This window comes from Cololabis saira, chromosome 19 (assembly GCF_033807715.1).
Source record: "Cololabis saira isolate AMF1-May2022 chromosome 19, fColSai1.1, whole genome shotgun sequence".
NCBI lineage: Eukaryota > Metazoa > Chordata > Actinopteri > Beloniformes > Belonidae > Cololabis > Cololabis saira.
This window is the reverse complement of record NC_084605.1, coordinates 10524483-10547290: the sequence shown is the minus strand read 5'-3', so window position 1 is coordinate 10547290 and position 22808 is coordinate 10524483. Positions and strand designations below refer to the sequence as shown.

At 37.4% G+C, this 22808-nt stretch overlaps 1 protein-coding gene across 1 annotated transcript; it reads left to right on the top strand.

The window, feature by feature from the left end:
- The first annotated feature begins 1905 nt into the window (after positions 1-1905).
- Positions 1906-14786, top strand: LOC133418888 (RUN domain-containing protein 3A-like). Its single transcript, XM_061707768.1, has 11 exons — positions 1906-2170; positions 6993-7108; positions 8234-8361; positions 9038-9123; positions 9218-9307; positions 9400-9480; positions 10300-10462; positions 10607-10764; positions 11751-11870; positions 12383-12483; positions 13619-14786. The coding sequence occupies exons 1-11, from the start codon at positions 2064-2066 to the stop codon at positions 13759-13761; spliced, it is 1293 nt and encodes a 430-aa protein (XP_061563752.1). The 5' UTR covers positions 1906-2063; the 3' UTR covers positions 13762-14786.
- The last annotated feature ends 8022 nt before the right edge of the window (positions 14787-22808 follow it).

The window sequence follows — 22808 nt, the reverse complement described above, 5'->3', positions numbered from 1 at the left end:
AAAAAGACACAGAAATTGATGCAAATTTAAAAACATGACACACAAACTGAATACTGTGACACACTCAATGTCAAAGGCGCAATATCAAGGTTTCTTTATATAATGAGCTAGTTTCCTCTACATGTCTTACCCGTGGGCCTCCTGTTTCATAATCTGTCCTATAGGCTGCAGATCATTGTTTGAAATATCATTGACACAGTCCATGAATTAAACATGATATTTCTTTCTGTTAAATTGGGTAAAATCGAAACTGCCAGCGGAAAAGACACGGAGAGGGATTGTTTAGGGCAGAAAACCTGCTAGTGCACATGTTCCTGTAGATCACATGTGTCAAACTCAAGGCCCGCGGGCCAGATGTGGCCCGCCATGTCATTTTATGTGGCCCGCGTAGGCTTGCCACCCGTCCCTTGAAATACAGAATTGTTACGTAATTGGGAATTAAAAGTTGCGTTCCGTATTGAACCAATAGTGACCACAAAAATTACAGCATTTTTTTTTAAATTTAATTAAAATATAAGAAAATGTAATTCAACCAAGAAGAAGAACAGTTAAACTGTGTGCAATTTAATGATTTTGCTTGCATTTTGTTTTGTGTTTATCATTTTCAGAACATGATCAATCCATAATAGAGAGAGAATCCACTTGGTGTGTTCAAGGACAGGCAGCATCTCCTCATCAAAGACTAACCAAAAACTTGACCAATATAGTTGTGAACTGAGTCAACCTTTATTTTGGTATTTTTAGTTGATTACATAGTATTTATGTGTACTTGCTTTTGTAATTATTTAATGTTTGCAGGTCTTATGTGTGTATGCAGACTAATCTTCAAACCATCAGTTGGATGCAAGGCTGTGTGCAGCCTTTTTTTTGTAAAATGTTACATGTCATACATGTTCTTTGCAGCTCAGTTTTGTTATTTTTTCTTTATTCACTTGGACAGTTTGACCCTTCATTAATGGAGTTGTGTGGGTTTCCATAAGCTGACACAATTTAAAAAGATTCATGTTAGAGCAACAAGCAAACATATATTTTCTATGCAACTGTAATTGTCACTTGAATAAGTTATAAATAACAGGGTTCTTACACATTTTTCAAGGTCAAATTCAAGCACTTTCAAGGGTCATTTTCAAAATCTTCAAGCACCTTATCGCTGGGGTAAAATATCTACAGGAATATATATATTAATAATTATTTTTTACGCTTTTTATCACAGTTATGTACATTGTATCGTGCTGTACACATCTAGTTATGTTTCATAATAGCAAAATGTTTAGAAATTAAAGGAGAACACAAAATTTTATCCAAAAAAAGGTAAGTGATTTGGCATTCTTCAGGCACACTCGCACTTAGACAAAGAGAGATCTGAGAACACCCTGTAATTTTCTTTTTTGACATACATTTCTATGTTTCAAAATGTGTCACCTATCTGCAAGAAGTCTTGGTTTGCCATCTAATCTGGCAGTCAATATTAAAAATAATCACTCAAAAACTTCACTTTCAAACTTCAATTTCAATAATTTCAAGCACTTAAACTAAAATTCAAGCACCTTTCAGGCCTTGAAAACACTACATTGAATTTCAAGCATTTTCAAGGATTTCAAACACCCATAGGAACCCTGAATAATAGATTAGTTACATTTATTTTACATTACATTTAGTTACATTTGTAATTTACATCTGGCCCTTTGAGGCCAGCCATTATGCTGATGTGGCCCTCGGTGAAAATGAGTTTGACAGCCCTGCTGTAGATGATGACGTGACTCGTCATTTTGCAGCGTGATGCAAGTTGATTCCGGCCAGTGACGTCACGATGAAGGCGGAGAAAGACACAGAGGACACAGATGCGCTTCAGTCCTCTGGATGAAGGAGTGATCATAAATACCCATTTCCTCATTTCATTGTATTTGATGTATCAAATTGACTCCGAGAGACCGCGCTGGTGTCCCCCGGCCCGGCGGCTCTGATGCGGGAGCGCAGCATCCTGCCCGGCCTGCAGCAGTGAATGTGGAGCTCCGCTCCCCGACAGGGAGGAGTCCTCTCATCGCGGGGCTGCCTCCTCCTGGATGGAGGCTGGTGATGTGCAGGCAGCGATGGCAACGGGAGATGTCTCCAAAAAGGCGTCGGCTCGGAACGTTGCGGTGGAGAGAAAAAACCTCATCACGGTCTGCAGGTCAGGTTTTAGTTGTGAAATGCTGTGTTTGTCTGTGTTTGTCTGTGTTTGGGTGTCCTTAACCCTGTGTGGGAGTGGACATTTCAAAAGGCCTAATGCTTTATTCTAGCTGATCATGTGGTCATATTTTGCCTTCTCTATAAGTAACACTGAATACATCTACCCAGTATTCGAGTTGTAAAAAAGAATCAGGGGGGATGGTGGATTTTATCATATGGGGACAGATAATTTGTGCTGATTACAAATATTATAATATATTACAAATAATAGCACTGACCAAAACACCTGCAGAAATACTGCAGGAATGACATAGCAGCAGTTAAATGCAGCCTTCTGTCAGCTTTAAATATCCACTGGGCTTACATCAAATACATCAAAACACAACAATTAAAAAACTGTTTTCTGAACTTATCAATATGACTCTGTCCTTCACAGGATAAGTAAAATGGATCACTGCAAAAACTCAAAATAAGAACATTTGTCCTATTTCTAGTTAAAATGTCTCATTTTAGTAAAAAGAAATCTCATTACACTTAAAACAAGACTCATCACTGGAAAAAACAACAATTTTCACCTATTTCAAGTAGATTTTCACTTAAAATAATTAGAAAAATCTGCCAGTGGAACAAGATTTTTTTTGCTTGTAATGAGAAGATAAATCTTGTCCCACTGGCAGATTTTTCTACTTATTTCAAGTGAAAATGTACTTGAAACAGGTAAAAATTGTCAAATAAGTTATTTTTCTGGTGATGACTCTAAATGTTGAAATAGCAGTAAAACCACATTCATTGATGAAATGACATAAGGGATGGAAAGGAGGGATGGCAGTTTTACAGGGGGGATGATTTTGACCGTTTTTATTTCAGGGGGGATGCCATCCCCCCACATCCCCCCTCAACTCCAGTACTGCATCTACCCAGTCACACCACTTGTCCTTTTTATAAAATCTGGGGCCTGTTTTGATCTTGTACAACTATTTTGTCGCTACATGATGTCAAACCGGCCTGTCTGCGAGTTTATGTCATCTTTGTCAGTGCAGTTTATTTCCTAGGCGGTGATGGCGTGGTTGCTGTGACGACAGCCTTCCTGGGGCAAGGACTAGCTGGCACCCCTGGGACTGAGGCTCCAGAGGCCGTATGAGGCCTGTACACAAAGTCTTGATTAAACTATGAGAGATTGTTAAATTATCAGAGCTTAATTATGGGGAAAAGTTGCTACAAATCAGGAGGATTTTACATCTTGAACAGACAAGTCAACTATTGCCAGGATTAGGAGTGGGGTGTAATGATGAGCAGTTAGAGTTACTGCTCAGCTGTAAGATCCCATTTGTCACTGAACATCTTTTCTTCTCCTGGGCCATACTTTTATTGTATTGTTTCTCTATTGTGGTTCTCAGCTCTAAAAGATCCTTCAGCATCCCAGCACCAAAATATAGACAGATTTAGCCATCAGATGGGGAATACCACCCACCTCCTATGGTATCAGCCCATGTGGCTCTCTTTAACTGCATTTCCATTAGTTTGTGGCACAAAAGTTAAAGAATGTTTTGAAAATGTAAATTAAACTCAAGATTTAAATCATTGTTTTCTTTAAGCTTATTGTTATTTGACAAAGTCATATTTTCTCATTTCAAATCCTTCAAAAATGAATGGCAGTTGATGCCCACAACCTCTTTTTATTTTGGCAGGTTAATTTTCTATTTCTGGAGGTCCATGTTCACAATTTCATGGAAGAACAGTTGATTCATACTTTTAGGATGACTCACTCAATTTTTCATGTCATGCTTGTTAGGCTGGCCAGACCAGGAGGGCCACTTTCTACAGAAAACTGGACATGACACTACTCAGCATGTCATGTGACCCTGTAAATGTGGAAAAAGTTATTTTATTGTAGGTTCGGAAAATATTCTTTTTTTTTTAATTGCCAGAAAAAAACACCCGAGAGTGTAAACTTTATAAGAAATTTCCATTTGGCATATTTTTCTGTTTGCAGTTCAGTGTTGTGCAAAGTCAAGGATAAGATAAACCACCTGACAAAGGTTTCTCATCATTCTGATGAATTCAAATGAGCACAGTATCTTGTCGACTTCCTGTGGCTTTTTAAGTTTTAGTTTTTAGTTTAGTTTAGTTTATTTCGGTCATGACATCACAAAAAAAAAGAATAAAAATGACAACAAGAAAACGAATACACTGTTCAAAGAAAACATTACAAAAAAGTTTCCAATATACAAATAACATCTAGACCGAAAAAGGTGTAGGCTGAAGCAAAGCTTATTATTTGCCTACCCTGAAAAAGATTAATTAAAGTCATGAAATAAAAGCAAGAAGTAAGAGAAAAGACTGCCAGTAAAACAAATTGCCCCCATGGGGATAACAAAAGTTCCTCAAGAAATAAAAACAAATTAAAAATAAAGGTGCAGTCTACATGTCACCTCCATCCTTAAAAAATCAAATCAAATCACCAATTAAATAAATACCCAACTCAACATAGCAAGCATCACCACGCATTAATTTGATATAAAGAAATCATGATGTAAATGTGTGTAAAATATCAGCTGTTGTTATTAGAGAAAGTTTACATCAAAACATGATCTTTTCCTTCCACTGTCCAAGTAGCTTAGCTGCCTAAACCTAACCAAGCAGAAATAATTAAAACAAATAACAGCTAATTTCTTGGGTGACAGTATATATCTAACCAAATACATTTGCTGCCTAAACAAAACCAAGATGCTAGAAAAGTTGCCTGAAAGTCAGCAAGTAAAAGTTATTTTTCCTTGGTTCAAGGACAGACCGACTCCAGTCAGTCACACAGACACACATTTGTATAAACAGATTATGCTGAACACGAATGCACTTCTTTTAAACCAGTGACAGGTGTACCTGAGCGTCTGTAATACTCTGAAAACATAAGAATTGTGCTCGTTTCAGATTTAGTCAGCCAATTATTGTGCAGTCAAACGAACTGAAAGAGACATTGTTGTCCTTGGAACAATGGAGAGTGAAGTCACTTGACTAACTGGGGCGCGTTAAGACCACCACTTTTGTACTCTGGATGTGCACGGACTGATGTTTCCACTGTAAAGAGGGAATTTGGTGAGTCAACTAAGAACAATCCATATCTTTGCAAAATAATTTCTCCCTGTCTCTTCCATGGTTTTTAGCTGTATTTTTACCCCACTACGTATCGCTCTGTCACTGAACACATGGCCTTTGGCAGGTGTTGTTGCCAGAAATACACCCGCTGAATTATTCAGTATCCAGGAAGAGGATAGGAGTGGCCATTTCTAGGAAAAAGATCATTTAAAAAAAAGGTTTTTCTTGTTTGATTTCTGTCCTCAGGGCATATAAGAGGCACGTATGTGTATCATGTCCAGAGTTTATCACAGTTCACTTATTAGATCATTTCTTTTCAAGTATTCATCCATGGAGGTTGTCAAAGAGACACAAGTAATTTAGTTTATGACTTGGTAAATCTAACAAAACACACAACAAAGACTAAAAAAGAAGAAGGACAAAAGAACAATAAAACAAGCACAAACCCTAAACTATGAGCGGATTGCATGTCCAGTGATTATTCAAAGGAAAATCTCTGTGCATACTAATCTTTAGATTTATTTTTTATTATTATGTGCAAATAATTATGTTAAATCCATGGCATGGGCTCAGGGTTTTGAGTTTTGACACGGTAAAAAGTGGGCACGGCAGACTCCAACCATAATGAGGAGTCCATTCATCTTTTTTGAGGCATGTAAAGCTGCAGACTCATCATCTCTGCCTAGTTACTACAATCACAGTATCCTGCCTTGTGGTTGGTCACACACTTATTCAATTACTTTACACAGAAACCTGGTTATAAAACCTTTGTTCATGATTTGAACAAAGAGTGTCTTGTTTAATACATTTTCCTTGCACAATTAGCTGGCAGGAATTGAGAAACAACTGCTTTGCCAGCAAAGTGTCAGTTTTAAGATTTAAAATCTCCTAAATATGGGCGTAAGTGGTTTGTAACTTGACATCTGCAGTATAATTGTTTTATTTCCTTAAGCTTTGCCATCCAGTCAGCTTTATCTGTCCTTTTGAGTGGCATTAAAATAGTTTTGGAAAAAAAAACTAAAGAAAGAAAAAAAGCCCACTGCTTCAAATTCTCCAAAATATTTGTAGAATAATGTTTGCTTTTGATTCCTCGGTCTATCAGCCTAAAGGTTATTAATTAATTCTGAATTACCAACTGTGGCATCATGAAATTTAACTTAACAAAAGAGACATAAAATAATACTGCATCCTCTCAGTAAAAAAAATATATCCTCTATTGTTTCTGTGAGTAGGTGCATTTTAATTAAAGGTATTTTCAAAATAAAAGCGTCTAAACAGTGAAGCCGACTTACTACTTTTTGAATTCACTCCTTTCTATGTTAAAATGTTGGCTGAATGCCGCCCTGATGGGCATCACAGGAAGGCCGGATCACATCGCAGACTTGAGTCATAAAAGCTATCAGGCAAATTGAGTTGTTGGAGCTTCCTGACAGATCCCCATGAGCATCTTAATACAGAAAATGGATGATGTCAGGCAAAAGTAAAATGGAAGCTACAGTACATTACAACAGAGTTAAGGTTCACTAAATCCAGTGTTTTGACAAAACACTATATTCTGTTTTATTTGGTAAAGATTCCAAGTATTTTATTTCCAGTGTCGTCTCTGCAAACAGTGAAAAAAAATGCAGCAATCCAATATTCTCATTGACTTCATTCCCATAGCTTTATATTTCAAAATCAAGGTCTGTGGTTAAAATGTTGCTTTTCCCTTCTCTCTCTGCCAAATGCAGGTTTTCAGTGAAGACGTTGTTAGAGAAGTACACAGCTGAACCCATCGATGATTCCTCTGAAGAGTTCATCAATTTCGCAGCCATCCTCGAACACATCCTCAGCCACCGTTTTAAAGGTAAAGAGCACATGATGAGTTTTATCAGGTTCCATCTGCATGTCAAAGGAAAGGTTAGACAAGATATGCGTTGTTGCTTCATACTGATATCAAATTTATGAGCCTAAACAGAATAGTGATGGTGTGGTTAGTCGTGTTGCCTCATAGTAAAGAGAATCCAAATCTCTGCTTGGGTCTTTCTGCGTGGTGTTTGGCTCCAGGGGCTCTGGATTCCTCCCACAGCCCAAACACAAGGAATAATCTGGATTTTGAAGTTGGCAGCAGGTTTTAGGATTCCTGTATCTGTGTTAACCCTGTGAGAACAACCTCTCCAGGATTTACCAGGGACAGAAGAGTTATGCAGGGTATACTGTTCAGTAAATGGATAGAAAGGGGACCAATGAAACGAGTACATAGAGCAAAATAGGGAAAAATGGTTTATAGAAAGTTTAAGTTACCCAGCATTACTTTACAGGAACAGATGCAGCTGCACCAGTTGGTCCAAGGCTAGTTTAGTTTAGTTTAGTTTAGTTTTATTTAGCACATAACATAAAAAAATAACATTACACAAATAAGTTCAGTTAAAAGAAACTGTGCAAGGAGGAGCGAGCAAGCCAGTAGGCTTATGAGGAGCCCCCACCTAATAACATTTAACAAAATACTTATGAGGATACAAAATCATAAAAATAAAAATAAATCATAAAAATTGCATGTAGAACATGAATGAAAATAAAATAATAAAAAAAAAAATAATAAAAAAAAAGAAGATAAAAAAATTACTGTACACATGGTCATGAAAATATGAGTATTATACTGAACAAATGGCAACACAGAATATGAAGATTGAACATTAAGAGCTTTCTTGACTACATTGTTGAATTAAATGCTCTCTTGAGCAACTTTTGAAAATGGATAGGGACCTACAATTGTTTGCAATATGGTACCAACTATTCCAGACTTTGACACCTCTAAATCTAAACAAAAATTGGCTTCTTGATTCCAGACATTTAGGCGGATGTAGGGCTAGGGCCTGCCGAGTTGAGTAGGAATGAAATTGAGAGTTAGTGGCAAAGTATATAGCTACACTATTCACTTCTATGAATACACTTCCTACTATGATAAACAACACTTATGTTACATTTCTAGGCTCTGGTAGCTGGTTTGATGGTCAAAGGAGCTATTGGGACTATGTTCGCCTGGCATGCGCTAAAGTTCCCAACAGCTGCATTAGCAGCATCGAGAGCATGGAAAACATCAGCACCTCACGAGCAAAGGCAAGTCCCACACGCAATGACAGGAATGATTGTAAAAGCACGAATGATGAGGCATTTACTGGAGTGTCCAAAATGATAACGTTCCCTAAGTAATGCTGTACAGACAGTGTAAAACAAACTAAAAATCATGCTTCAAGCACGGCAGTGGAATGTTAATATTCGGTGGTGTCTTTTTAGCCGTGGGACCTGGGAATTACTTTGTTATCAATATTTTGACATTATTGTTAATAAAATAATCATCAAGTAACCTTATTAGTAATAACTAATTTATTCCTATTAAAGGTGAATCTGCAAGCTGTTGAATCGTGGAGGGGCTTATAATTACCCACATGATTTCTTTATTTTCTTTAATTTCTGGCTTATTTATGTTAAATAAATACTAACACTGTGAAACAAGTTATTTTTCTGAGGTTGCATTTGCCAAATACTAAGATTGTTTATAATAAAATGATTTTATACACACAGAAACAAAAAAAAACTTTTGCTCATGACTTGAACTGATCATGTTGCTATGATGTGATGATTTTGTGGTCCAGGAATGAAGAAAGCTGAAATTATACACATCTGAATGAAATGATAATGCTTAGATGTCTCTGTTATTAAATATTTTTACTATTATTTTATTTGTTATTGGTTATACTGAAACTCAGCAACATGCCTTTGCTCATCCCATCAGGGCCGAGCCTGGGTAAGAGTGGCCCTGATGGAGAAGAGGCTGTCTGAGTACATTGCCACTGCTCTGAGGGACAGCAGGACAACCAGGTTAGGAAAGCTATCGTAGCTGTTCAGACAAGGGTCTTACCAGATCCATAAATGGAGTATGTTCCCCTTAATTGTTCTTGTGTCTGTATCTCAGGAGGCTCTATGCGGAGGGAGCCATCATGTTAAGAGAAGAGGCCACAGTGCTGACAGGGATGCTCATAGGTCTAGGAGCCATAGATTTTAGGTGAGAGGTCTTTTCCCTTTATATAATGATGCTATGACTTCAAATGGTTCATTTTAGATGTGTAGTAATTCAGAATGGTTTTTCTTCCATAGTTTCTGCCTGAAAGGGCAGGCCCTGGATGGGAAGTCTTCTGCAGTGATTGACTACACTCCTTACTTGAAATTCACACAGAGGTACACTCACTGAAACTGCAGTGAAAAGCATTATCAATTATACTGATATTACCTTATACAATGGCCAAATACATCTTTGAATAATTGTACTTTTTCTGTTGCATTTTTGGACCAGGAAAACCCTACGGTACCTTTTGTTTAACCTTTGTCTGGTGTTAGCTTTCTGTTACCATCTCCGATGTTAACGGGTCGGTTTGGACCCGTGTTTTAAATTATCTCTAAAATACACTAAAAGCAATTATCCATCATCCAATTTGTTTCTCATCTCTTGGTTACATTGTTAGGCTTCCTTATCCATGAAAATATTGGTTTTAATATTTTTGGTATGGGACTCTGGGCCTTTTTTTGTCAGTTAATTTCAATTTTAAAAACTGGTAAAATGAGCCTCAAGAGAATCATATGAATAAATAAAAGGTTGTTGTGTTACCTGGCTATTACGGAGAGGTATTAGAACACATATCCTAAATACATTTGTTTCAGTTATTTTTTCATTTTAATATTATTAACTATTGTAACATTTATGGTGTTATGGGTAAATTTCGACCCATTTACTTCAAGGAAATGGAAAAAAAGTAAAAGGTAACAATTTCAACCAGAGCATTTTGTAATTTAGTGAAAAAAAAATTTTGGATATTATTTTGTTGAAATAAAGGTTCCTGACAAAGTCAAAAAGCCTTGATGCAATAAACACATTTTTGTGGTAGTTTTATGAACTTAAAACCTAAGAACGGGTCGGTGGCGACCCTAACAACAGACGAAGGTTAAGTGACTTTTCCTAAAAAAACAATGAAATGCTTAAAGCAATTGCTTTTGTTGCAGCTATGACTACCTGAGCGATGATGATGATCGCCATAGCGTTGACAGCAGCACGAGTGATGACAGTATCCCCGATCACCCTTACATCCCGCTGGTGACTGAGGAGAGCTGGAGCACAAAGTGCCGCAAGATGGAGCAGAGGTTCAAGATTGTCAATGCTCAGAAGGTATTTAGACACGTTTTTGTGTCCAATCATTCGAGGACAGTTTAGTTTAAAGGAGCAGCGAAGCCATTTTAAAGCCTGTGATGACTCACACAGCAACATTTTGTCAGCGCCATATTGAAAAATATAGTGGCTCTGTGTTGTCAGGGTTACCTGGAGGAGCTTGTGCGCCTGCGTGAGTCCCAGTTGAAGAACACAGAGATAGAGAACAAGAGTCTGAAGGCCCGGCTGGAAGAGCTACAGGGTCAGAGCCAGCTGGAAAAGAAGGAACTGGAGGCTGTCATCCTGGAGCTGCAGGAGCAACTGTGAGTGCAGCCGGCATGTGGTGGTGTTCAGGTTACAGCTTCACATTTCTTTGTGCATTGCACTGCAGGAAGAACAACTGCAGGTGATTTCCTTGCAGAAATTGAATGTTAGATTTGAAACTCACTGCTTCTCTTGACTAATGAACACTATTAAGTATAACACTGGTCTGCACAGCATTTAACTTTGGTGGAACGAAACTTTTGAAATGTCATTATGCTGGTACAGAGGTGTCAAGTAACAAAGTACAAATACTTCGTTACCTTACTCAAGTAGAAATTTTGGTTATCTATACTTCACTGGAGTAATTATTTTTCAGACGACTTTTTACTTTTACTCCTTACATTTTCACGCAATTATCTGTACTTTTTACTCCTTACATTTTAAAAACAGCCTCGTTACTCTATTTCATTTCGGCCTTTAAAAAAAAACTATCCAGTTAAATTGCTCCATCCGGATAGAGTGAATTTGGTTGTGGTTGTTTCAGATGTTCTTGTCCAGTTTTGTTCTTACATCCGTTCCCTCAGATTCCTGCAACTAAACTTGGATGTACATTCCAATAAAGGTTAGGATAAATGATAACATGCCTCTGAAGTTTGACTTTTTGCACCATTACAATACTTATAGGCAACTAGTCATCATATCTCCTGCTCTCTGAAACACGTGTTAATGCTCAATAGTACACATATATGGTTCTTTAATATATTTGCATTATACTAAGATGCATTCATTTTCAATGGCTTTTGTCCTTAATGGCTTTTTTCCCCCTTACATTACTTTTACTTTTATACTTGAAGTAGTTTTGAAACCAGTACTTTTATACTTTTACTTGAGTAAAAAACTTGAGTTGATACTTCAACTTCTACAGGAGTATTTTTAAACTCTAGTATTTATACTTCTACCTGAGTAATGAATGTGAATACTTTTGTTTGCTGGTAATGCTACAAAGGAAATGTTGCTTTATTTTTTTTATCCTCAATGACACCAGGACGAGCTTGATTCCATGTGATTCCAGCCATCTGGCCAAAAACCTCTCAATCCCCCTGGTCAACCAGTGGCCGTCACTTGAGCCATACAACAGTCAAGAGGACATGAAGCTGTTCCGCAGGTTTGCTTGACCGTCGCCCGGTAAAGCTCAGCTTACATACAACTCAGTTCATTCAGCTTTTGTTAAGTGGTAAAGTGGACTTTCCTTCTTTTCTGGGAGATCCAGTACACAAAAATCAAAGGACGTGGGTATATATATATATATATGGGATCATATGTTGCTCTAAAGCAGCTATCTGCATGTTAGTTCTTTGCAAAACGACAGAAGCTGCTGTGTAAAGTGGGTTACATTTCGTTTAAATTCCAGTTTAAAGTAATGAAAATAATACAGTTACACATCGGAAATATTAATATCATTATTAGTAGTAGTTGTAAAATAATAATAATCATCATCAAAGTTAAATTTAAACGTTCAATGAAATACGCTGTGTACTTTTGTATTTTCAGTTTAACAATGAAACTGTTGGATGTTAATTGACATTTTTAATTTAAAGCAAGTGAGAGAAACATTTTCCATTCTCCTTGGAGACACGCTGTCCTGTCGTCCTCACTTGTCCTTTTGTTGACCTGTAGGAGGAGTTTCCCGAGCACAGAGCTGCTGTCGGTGGAGCTCAGCCTGGATTCTGACTCCCAGAGGACTGAGGGGAAACAGAACGGAGGAGCCTGGTGCACAGGTGACAGCAGGGATTGCACATTACCTTAAAGGGGACCTATTATGAAAAACACGTTTTCTCTTGCTTTAACATATATAAAGTGGTCTCCCCTCAGCCTGCCAACTCAGAGAAGGAGGAAAGCAACCAAATTCTGCAGTGTCTGTACAGCCGCCCGGATGAGCCGTCCAGTGTGACGTGGCTTCTACGAGCCGTTCAGATTCTGCTCTACGGTGGCCGAGACCCGCCATTGCTGAAAATAAAAGTAACACTGCAAACAGAAACAAATGCCGCTGCAAATAAAATAAACGCTTAGCAAATAAAATAAACGCTGCAAACAAAAAGAAACGCCGCTGCAAATAAAAGAATAGCTGCAAATAAAATAAAAAAAACTACGCAAATAAAAAAGCCACAACGGAAGTGAATTACCGGGGACTGTTTTTGCTGATGCACCGGTGTTGCACATTAAAAATTACACATAACGACGTTGAACACTAACCTTTTCACTTATTTTCTCGTTCGTTGTTCTTCTCATTCCTCGCTCTTCTTATTTCTACCTTTTCACTTACGTCTTCGTCTTCTTCTTCTCCTCTCACGTAAAAAACACAGGTGCATCAGCAAAAATAGTCCCCAGTAATACACTTCCGTTTTCAGCGTTTATTTTATGTGCAAAGCGTTTATTTTATTTGCAGCGGCGTTTCTTTTTATTTGCAACGTTTCTTTAATTTTCCGCAATGGCGGGTCTCGGCCACCGTACTGCTCCCTTTCGTTAAGTAACCAAAATGCAATTTGCATCGGTTGGCCTCGTGAAACGACGCCCACAACTAACTCTGGCTGGAACAACAACAACTAACTTCGCCGGCCGGAGCTTCCGCCATTTTTTCGTAGCGGTGTATCGCGTCATTCAGGCAGCCAATCAGCACAGAGCCTCATTAACATAGCCCCGCCCACTCAGAATCCTGCATAGATAATGAGCTTAGAGAATGGGAAGATAAAGACATGGCTCAGAGGCTGAATTTCTAATTTATTTAGCAAAAACAATCAAAAGCTTGTTTTTAAGACATCCAAGGCCTGTTTAAAATAGGTATTAGATGCCATAATAGGTCCCCTTTAAACCAGTGAGCTTGAAGTTCTTTTATCTTCCGTCTCACCTCTCCAGGAAAGGACTACACACCCTCCATGATGGGCCTATGTGGGTCCTTGGCTTCCCTCCCAAGCTGCAAATCTCTGACCAGTCTCAAGTCCAGCGAGTGCCTGGTCAACATCAGCACAGAAAACAGTCCTGCCCTCTCTCCCAGCTAGGGGGCGCCAAAGAAATGGAGACACTGAGACAATTCAAGCTGAAAAAAAAAACAAAAAAAACAAACAAGATGACTGTTCTCGGTAGGTGGGTACATGCTCTTTTTGTTGGGCCCTCTCCCTCAGTCCCTGTACCTTTCTGCTCTCAGCTCGGCACACTCAGCTTACACGTTTATGAAAGAGCAGCCCACCACCCCTCTCTGGAGCCATCCCACAAAGATGCAGGAAGAGCTGCTGTACTGCCTCTCGGCCTCCTTTAGTTCGACAGCCTTTCCCCTGGAATGCAAACAGCTGGTTTAAGCTTGACCTCTCTTACATCCCAATGCTTCATTTTGTGGAGTTATAGTCATTTACTGGTCACAGTCATCATTGTAGGTGTACTCTACGTGTCCCCGTCCCTTTTGTCTGTGTCTTATCAGTCTGTCAGTCTTATTCTGCCTGTTCCACAATGCTGGCAGGATGGATAAGCTGTAATAATAACATATTAGGGAACAGAAGCAATGTTTTAGTATAATATAGTACTTTATTCTATGATGAGGTGTGTTTGGTGTGAGCCAGTGTGTCTATGATGAAGAGTATATGAAATTCAACAGAAACAGCTTTACGACATTAGGATGAATGAAAGCTTAGGCCTTATTCAATCATACAGTAGGTTAGATGTGAGGATGTGACGTAGATGATCTGTCAGGCTGCTGAGGTTTGCAGAATCACTAATATCTATTGCATATAAATGCAAAATGCATTGGGACTATGCAGAATAAATGTTTTCATTGTCTTTTTCTACAAACCTGGCTTGACAGAGCAGTTTGAGGAAGAGAGATACAGTGAATGTTCAACATGTGTTGGTCGACATATTTTTGTCTTCTTTTATTTTCATTTTCTCTGTGGTCATTTGTTTTTAATATTCTGACTAATTTCAGGAAATACCTGCTTGTATCGACATGTAAATTGCCATCTAATACAGTGTTGTTGAGAGCTGGAAACAATTGTGTTGTTTAAAAATGCAATAAAACTGCCTTTTTGTAAAATTCATTGACTGCCCGAGTGGTTTGAAAGTTTCTTTAGATATCTGATCAGAGGTGGACAGAGTACTCGACCCCAGTACTTGAGTAAAAGTACAAATACTACTGGTCAAAATTTACTCCGTTACAAGTAAAAGTAGCTCAGTCAAAATATTACTCGAGTAAGAGTAGAAAAGTACTTGCTTTTAAAGGTACTTAAGTATCCAAAAGTAAATGCTTTTAAATTTACTTTAAGTAAATGTAAGAGTAAGAGTAAATTTCTTCAGTAAATTACTATATTTTTTCTAAATTAATTTAAGGATCTTTTAACTCTTTTTTTTTGAGAATTAACTCTTTGAAACCAGCTGCACTGATGTGCTGCTTTTAGAACCACAATGTTATATAAAACCTGCAGAAACACCAAAAACAAATCAAATGAATAGGATCATAAGAGGACAGCAGATGATGCAGAGTTTATTAACAATCATGAACTGAAACCAAATGAACCTGCACCATCCAACTAAGTCTGGATCCCCCTCAGGGGGAGGCTTGACGTATTTCCGCTTTACGTACATCCCAGTGGAGAGCGTGCACTGTGATAGGTCTCCTCCTTTGACAAAAACAGCTTGTGTCCAATAGGATTTTAGGGAAGAAGAAAAAAGAGCAGACCTGAAAGTAACGAGTACTTTTCAGCCTTCCTAGAAATTTACTCGAGTAAAAGTAAAAATATTTGTCTTGGAAATGTATTCAAGTAAGAGTAATAAGTACCAAAGAAATGTAATACTCAAGTAAAGTACAAATCCTCTGGATATGTACTTAAGTACAGTACTCAAGTAAATTTACTCCGTTACTGTCCACCACTGTATCTGAGAGTCTGTTAGAGCTAATTCCAGTTATGTCATCCACATCCTGGCTGTTCTTCTGGTACCACCAAATTCTGATTGTTAAAGGAAGTGACTCAGTGACAAATTGGTTCAAAATTTCTGTACACATACATATTTAATACTATCAATTATTTCTTAATTTGATAATTATCCTTGAAAGTTTTGCACAAATTAACTTAAAATGTGATAAGTTGGTATAACTTGTAAGTCACTTGTAAGTCTTGTAACATCTTGTTTGCCCCCACAGATGTATCACCAGGATGTTGATTGCTAGACATTGTTATATCATTCTTCTTTTGACCCAATCAGAGCTACTTAGTTGTGTATATTCCTATTTATCTCATGAACAGCCTCTGCATTTACAACCCCAGTTACAAATAGTTGAAACACTGTAACCCAGAATGCAACTATTTCCAAATCATATAAACCCATCTTTCAACAGTCTAACATAGACGATGACTCCAGAACGAGACCAGTTTCGGGGGCTTTAGGAGAGGAATGAAGCTGTCCTGGGTCTTCATCGTAGTATTTTCTTTTTCATAACTTCAGTCAAGAAAAGGCCTGTACAGCAGGTACACCACTTCAGTCTAGCATTGTCTTCCTGAAAGATACAAGGCCTTCCCTGAAGTAAACATTGTCTGGATGAGAGCATATGTAGCTCTAAATCCTGTATATACCGTTCAGATGCCTTTCCAGATTCTTCTTAATTGCCTATCAGATTTTCCCTTTAGGGGACACCATGGCGGTCTTCTCTTTGGTCTGTTACTTTTTCTCCTGCCTGGCTGCTCCAGCATCCTCTACTGATGTTTGTTGTGTTTTTTTTTACTATCCTTCCTTTTCATGTGTCCAAACCAGGGGTGTCAAACTCATTTTGCTTGGCGGGCCGGATTTGACCAATTTCTTTCTCGCGCTTTCTCAAAATAACAAAAACGGTGCAAATTCTTTTTTTTCTAATTCTTTTTTTTTTTTTACTATTGTTATCTAATCCAATGTCAGTTTAGTTAATTTTAAAGGAAATATGCACTTTGTTTACACTCTAATTATGTAAAATATATTTCTTCAGGATCTTTTCTTGAAATTTCTCGTTTTTTTTCAAATTATGTAAGATACTTTTAATATAATTTTACAAAGATAAACAGAAACATATGTTTTTTTATATTTAGCTTTTTTATAGGAAATTTAATTAAAATTAATTAAAAAAAAATTAATTAAAAAAAAAAATTAAAATCTTTCTTATTACATCCGAGAGTGTTTCTTTGTGATTTAGAGATTTTTCCAGTACAATTAAGTGTATTTATTTTAAAAAATTGGCGCGGATATTTACGCCAGTATGCCGAAAAAGTCAGCACTTCTCTTTTAACTGTTTTACTTTGTCACTATCTTCGTATTCAAAACTGAAATTCTCCGAATAAATATCTTCTATCATCTTTTTTAGCAGTGATATTTTTCCTGCGAAAATATATAATAGTGGTCGGTTAACAAAAATAAACGACCGTCTACAAAGAAATAAAATCGGCAAATGCATTCTAGAAAACTAAATTTTTTTTGAAAACTGCTCTCTTTGTGGAATAACGATGGATTTGTAGAAGAAATATATTATCGGATATGCTGCGATTCATGGAAATTATTTATGCCTTCCTTCTTAGTAAATTAACATTTCGTTTTTTTGCGTTGGAAACTTCTCGCGGGCCGCATGACAATCTCTCTCGGGCCGCATGTGGCCCGCGGGCCGCACATTTGACACCCCTGCCCTGGTCCAAACCATCTCATTCTGGCTACTCTAGCTTTCTCTCCAAAACATGCAAGCCCTTCTCTCTGATGTGTTCTTTCTAAATCCTATCCATCCTTGGCACTCCCAAAGAAAAACGTATCATCTTCAACTCTGCCACCTCCTGTTTTTTAATCAGTGGGACTGTCTCCAAGCCAAAGAGAGGAGCTGGTCTCCCTACCGCCTGATAAACCTTTCCCTTTACTCTTGCTGCTACTCTTCTATTTACTTCCGAGGTTGTCCTTTTGATTCATCGTCTTCATGACTTTACATTGGGGTCTCAAACTGGTGAGCCCCTGCCCATCTTTACTGCTGAGAGACTGCACTTCTCTAAAGGCCCTGACACACCAACCCGACGTCGCCCGCTCTCTGCCGACTGCTGTGTCGGCTCGCGTCGCCTGTGTCTGGCTGGGTCGGGCTCACTAGACACACTGCAAATACGACACCCGACGGCGAACTAGCACGTACGTTCTGCGCATGCGTGAGAGGTAATTCCCCTCCATACCAGTAGACAAAACAGACAAACAAAACTCTGGAGAATTACCGCTGGCTGAAATAAATCATTTAGGAAGATGAATGTTGGTTTAATAGATGAAATCTAACAGTTGTAGCTACGCCTGTTAAGAAATTTGCTCCGAAAATTTCGGGATTTTCTGCCTGCCGGCACGGGAGCTGATTTATGGTTCTGCGTTAAATCGACGCAGAGCCTACGGCATAGGGTATGGCGTACGCCGTGCGTCGCTGCGTAACCTACGCCGTAGGTTCTGCGTTGGTGTAACGCAGAACCATAAATCAGCCTTTGTTCTGGCGCGGTTTGAAAAAGACAAGCGAGTAACTATATACATTCACTGAGTGAATATTATGAAAGTAAAATATATATTTATCGCTAGAAATGTAATTAAAACGCATTTTTATGCAGAAAGTAACTTAAAATATTGATTTTATTCATAAGAAATGTCCGCCATGTTTTTTTTTTTTATTCAGTCCGCAAATGACGACGAAAAGCATTCTGGGAAATTCTGGGAACAGCCAATCACAGAGTAAGCTGTTTGACCGACGGCCGACGAAAAGCTCCCAACGGGAAGCTGACCTGTGGCGACGTGCGGGACACACCGGGGAAACTAGCCCGACAGACGAGCACCGACGCTCACCGACGGCCCGACGGCCGAAAATCGGCTTGGTGTGTCAGGGCCTTAAGATGCTCTCTTTACACCCTATCACATAACTGACCTGTTGACCGTTAAATTAATTGGTGTTTGTTTTTAGTGGCACTTACTTCTTTCTATACATTTTTTTCATCTGTTGCTAATAAAATTCAACATGAGCTAATATTTTACACAAAATGGTAAAATTACTCCTTTTTAACATTTGATTTGTTTTTCTATGTTCTGTTGTGAATAAAATATGGGTTTATAAGACTCCCTGAACTCGCCAACCCTTCTGGTTTAATAACAGTTAAAGTGAATTGGTGGAGATCAATGTTAATTCATAACAAACGATCAGCTAATATCTCAGCAGCCTGATTTACAGCCATGATAGGACGGAAAAACAGCTTGCGCTTCTTTTCCTTTTTCCTCACTCTTTGTTTTTGGCATCTTCCCTTTGTAGCCTCAGTTTGTGAAGCGTGACATCGTCTCTCTCAAAATGGGTTTGAAATAGCTCGGGTGAGGTCAAAGGTTAGGCTTATTTATTCATTAACACAGAGCTAAACAAACAGCAACTGGCCGTGCTCTAGTGAGTGTTTGAACTCCCTGAATGTGAAATAATGGATGCTGGTGGAATTTGTGCAATATCGCATATAGTTATCTTGCTTTTTCTTTGCTGTTTTGCAAAACTGACATCAGTTCCTGTGTGAAGTTTCCCAAGCTAAATGAAGGCACTGCTGAAGGAATAAGTTAGTACTCAATGTATTCATGGTAAAACACTTTTATTCACATTCTGATGCAGCAGAGATAGATGTAACTGTGTTATATAAGTGTCTACGGTCCTGCAAAGGAGGGTGCGTTCTGGGGCTGTGGGGTTTTGGTGAGCAGACACTTTGAGCCTATGCGATGGTCTGGGATCGGCTTGTAAAAGCGGTGCCATGTTATCTTTGCCCTCTTCTTCTGTCCCACCACTGGCACTCCCTTTTACACAAAGTCAGGACATTTATCTCCCACAATGCACGCTGTCTCACAAATGCACACACACCACCCAAAGCTGCTTCACAGTCCACCCAGCTGGCGCACACACCCAGCTGAGAGTGAAGAGGAAATATTTGAACAATTAAGTGACAAAGATTATGACAGACTTAGGCAACAGTACTAGCTTTCTTTTTGTATGCTCTAGCCGGTTTAAACACAGATGAGTTTATTTCACAGGTAGCATCTCCTCAGTTATCTCCTACTGCTGGCTATCCTCGAGGGTTGTAAAACAGGCAAGTCCTCTTTGCAAATTTCTCCTCTGCATTTAACAACACGCCCAATAATCATGATGGCCCATGGCCCAAAAGAGCTGTTTTAACTTCTACTGGAACACCACAGGCCAAGATAGACCTGGACATTTCCAAATGTAGTATTATTACTGTAAGAGTTCTTGTAAAATCACAGGAGAACAGCAGTCTGACCTTTACCTTTACCAGCAGAACCGGACCAGGCTAACTGAGATGGCAGACAGGGTCTACAGAGATAGGCTGTTATCCGAGTTATGACCTCTCCCTTCTGGTTGATATAGATACCCAAATATCAGAGCCAACAATGTAAAAAGCTCATTCAATGTTATATAATCATACAGTCAAATTCGATATATTTAACAGTCTGGAGACTAATGATTGTGAAGGCATGAGCAGTACAGTCTAGGGTTGCCACCTTTCAGAAATAGAAATAAAGGACGCCCCGATTTTAGCAGCGCAGGAGCCAAAAAAAGCCCCAAAACTTCTAAACTGAATAAAAATGTGTTTATTTTATATGAAAAAACAAAATGCTTTGATTTAAAGTTTAAAGTGCTTTAATAGCATTGAACTTGCATGACTGTACAGACAGCCAACCATATAGCAGCTGAAATATCCTCCTATGCTACGTATGTCCACATCAGCCAAGGTGTAATATAGCCTACAGGTGAAGAATATGGTGTAAAAGTTAATTTATTTCAATAATTCAACTAGAATATGGTGTAAAAGTTAATTTATTTCAATAATTCAACTAGAATATGGTGTAAAAGTTAATTTATTTCAATAATTCAACTAGAATATGGTGTAAAAGTTAATTCATTTCAATAATTCAACTAGAATATGGTGTAAAAGTTAACTTAATTCAATAATTCAACTAGAATATGGTGTAAAAGTTAATTTATTTCAATAATTCAACTAGAATATGGTGTAAAAGTTAATTTATTTCAATAATTCAACTAGAATATGGTGTAAAAGTTAATTTATTTCAATAATTCAACTAGAATATGGTGTAAAAGTTAATTTATTTCAATAATTCAACTAGAATATGGTGTAAAAGTTAATTAATTTCAATAATTCAACTAGAATATGGTGTAAAAGTTAACTTAATTCAATAATTCAACTAGAATATGGTGTAAAAGTTAATTTATTTCAATAATTCAACTAGAATATGGTGTAAAAGTTAATTTATTTCAATAATTCAACTAGAATATGGTGTAAAAGTTAATTTATTTCAATAATTCAACTAGAATATGGTGTAAAAGTTAATTTATTTCAATAATTCAACTAGAATATGGTGTAAAAGTTAATTTATTTCAATAATTCAACTAGAATATGGTGTAAAAGTTAATTCATTTCAATAATTCAACTAGAATATGGTGTAAAAGTTAACTTAATTCAATAATTCAACTAGAATATGGTGTAAAAGTTAATTTATTTCAATAATTCAACTAGAATATGGTGTAAAAGTTAATTTATTTCAATAATTCAACTAGAATATGGTGTAAAAGTTAATTTATTTCAATAATTCAACTAGAATATGGTGTAAAAGTTAATTTATTTCAATAATTCAACTAGAATATGGTGTAAAAGTTAACTTAATTCAATAATTCAACTAGAATATGGTGTAAAAGTTAATGAAAATACAGTACAAATAGTGTCCCGTATTAGTTCAATACGGGACGCAACATTTTTTTCTCAAATAAAGGACAATTCCGTATTTTACGGGACGGGTGGCAACCCTAGTACAGTCACTACTTACTTCTGTTACAAACATTTCACCGTAATTATCTCATTACTTTGAAATCTTGGCCTAGACTATGAATTATGCTCAGGATAGTTTTTGTCATTGGTGGGTTTTTTTTATGTGCCTTTAATGTGTCTGTTGTTCCACACATGGCCACTTGGAGGACATTTTAACTCATTTCACTAATGCTTTACATTGCAGAAAGATCTTTGAAGCCTTTTGAAACTTTTAGTTCCATCAAATGCAACCAAGTTTGTATTTTCTTTTTAGCAAATTGAATAACTGGTATTATATTAGTTAGGTTCAACATCTGATGTGATGTCCATAAAACACCATGAAACAAAAAAATGAAACAGACTGAAATGAATGGGCCCTTGATGGGTCATAGTGAATATTGCACTTAACTGCTATTTTCTGTTATATGGTGTGCTGTTATAGTTACAGAGATTTGTACATATTCGGTTTAATGGTAGTAATTGAAACTAGTGATCAGCTGAAAAGGTGGGAAAACTCATTGTTTAGTTTTATGTATTTCAAATTTAAATGCAAATAAAACAAGGTCCTGAGCCATGAACCATATTGAGTCATAGAATTGTTTTTTTGAGATACTTTATCTTTTTTCACTATCAATTCCATTCATTCTTCCTTTGCCACTTTTGCTTGAGTAATATTGTGCAAATTCATAAAAATATATAAAATACACTTACTTGCATTAAACAAGCAACTGGATTATGCACAATAACTCAATAAACTGTAAAAATCCTAACATGCAAAAGTTTGGCCACACAAGTCTTTTTCCCTTCACTTTGTTTCCTCGGTGGTGGTAAGGCCTTGTAAATGCAGTACACTTACAGTATACTTAAACAGAAGCAACAGTTTAAATGGTGTCCTTAAAATGATCAAATCTGTCAATTTACAGATGTGATAACACATTAGGGTTGCCAACCCTCCCTTGAAAAAACGGAATTGTCCCGTATTTATAAACCGTATTGAGCTGAAAAGGGATGCATTTTGTCCCGTATTACTGTGAGAGTCAAAAAATAGTCATAAACTGCCAAAGGAAAATGGCATTGAGCTGTTGAGTTCACAAGTTATTTTTGTTCTGTTTTACTACAACTGTAGCCTACAGTCATGGCCTTTGAGGCACAAATATGTTTACAAGTTTTCTACAGACTTTCTGTTTGCACTTTTGTTATTGCACTAAAAATGTGCACTATTACAGAAT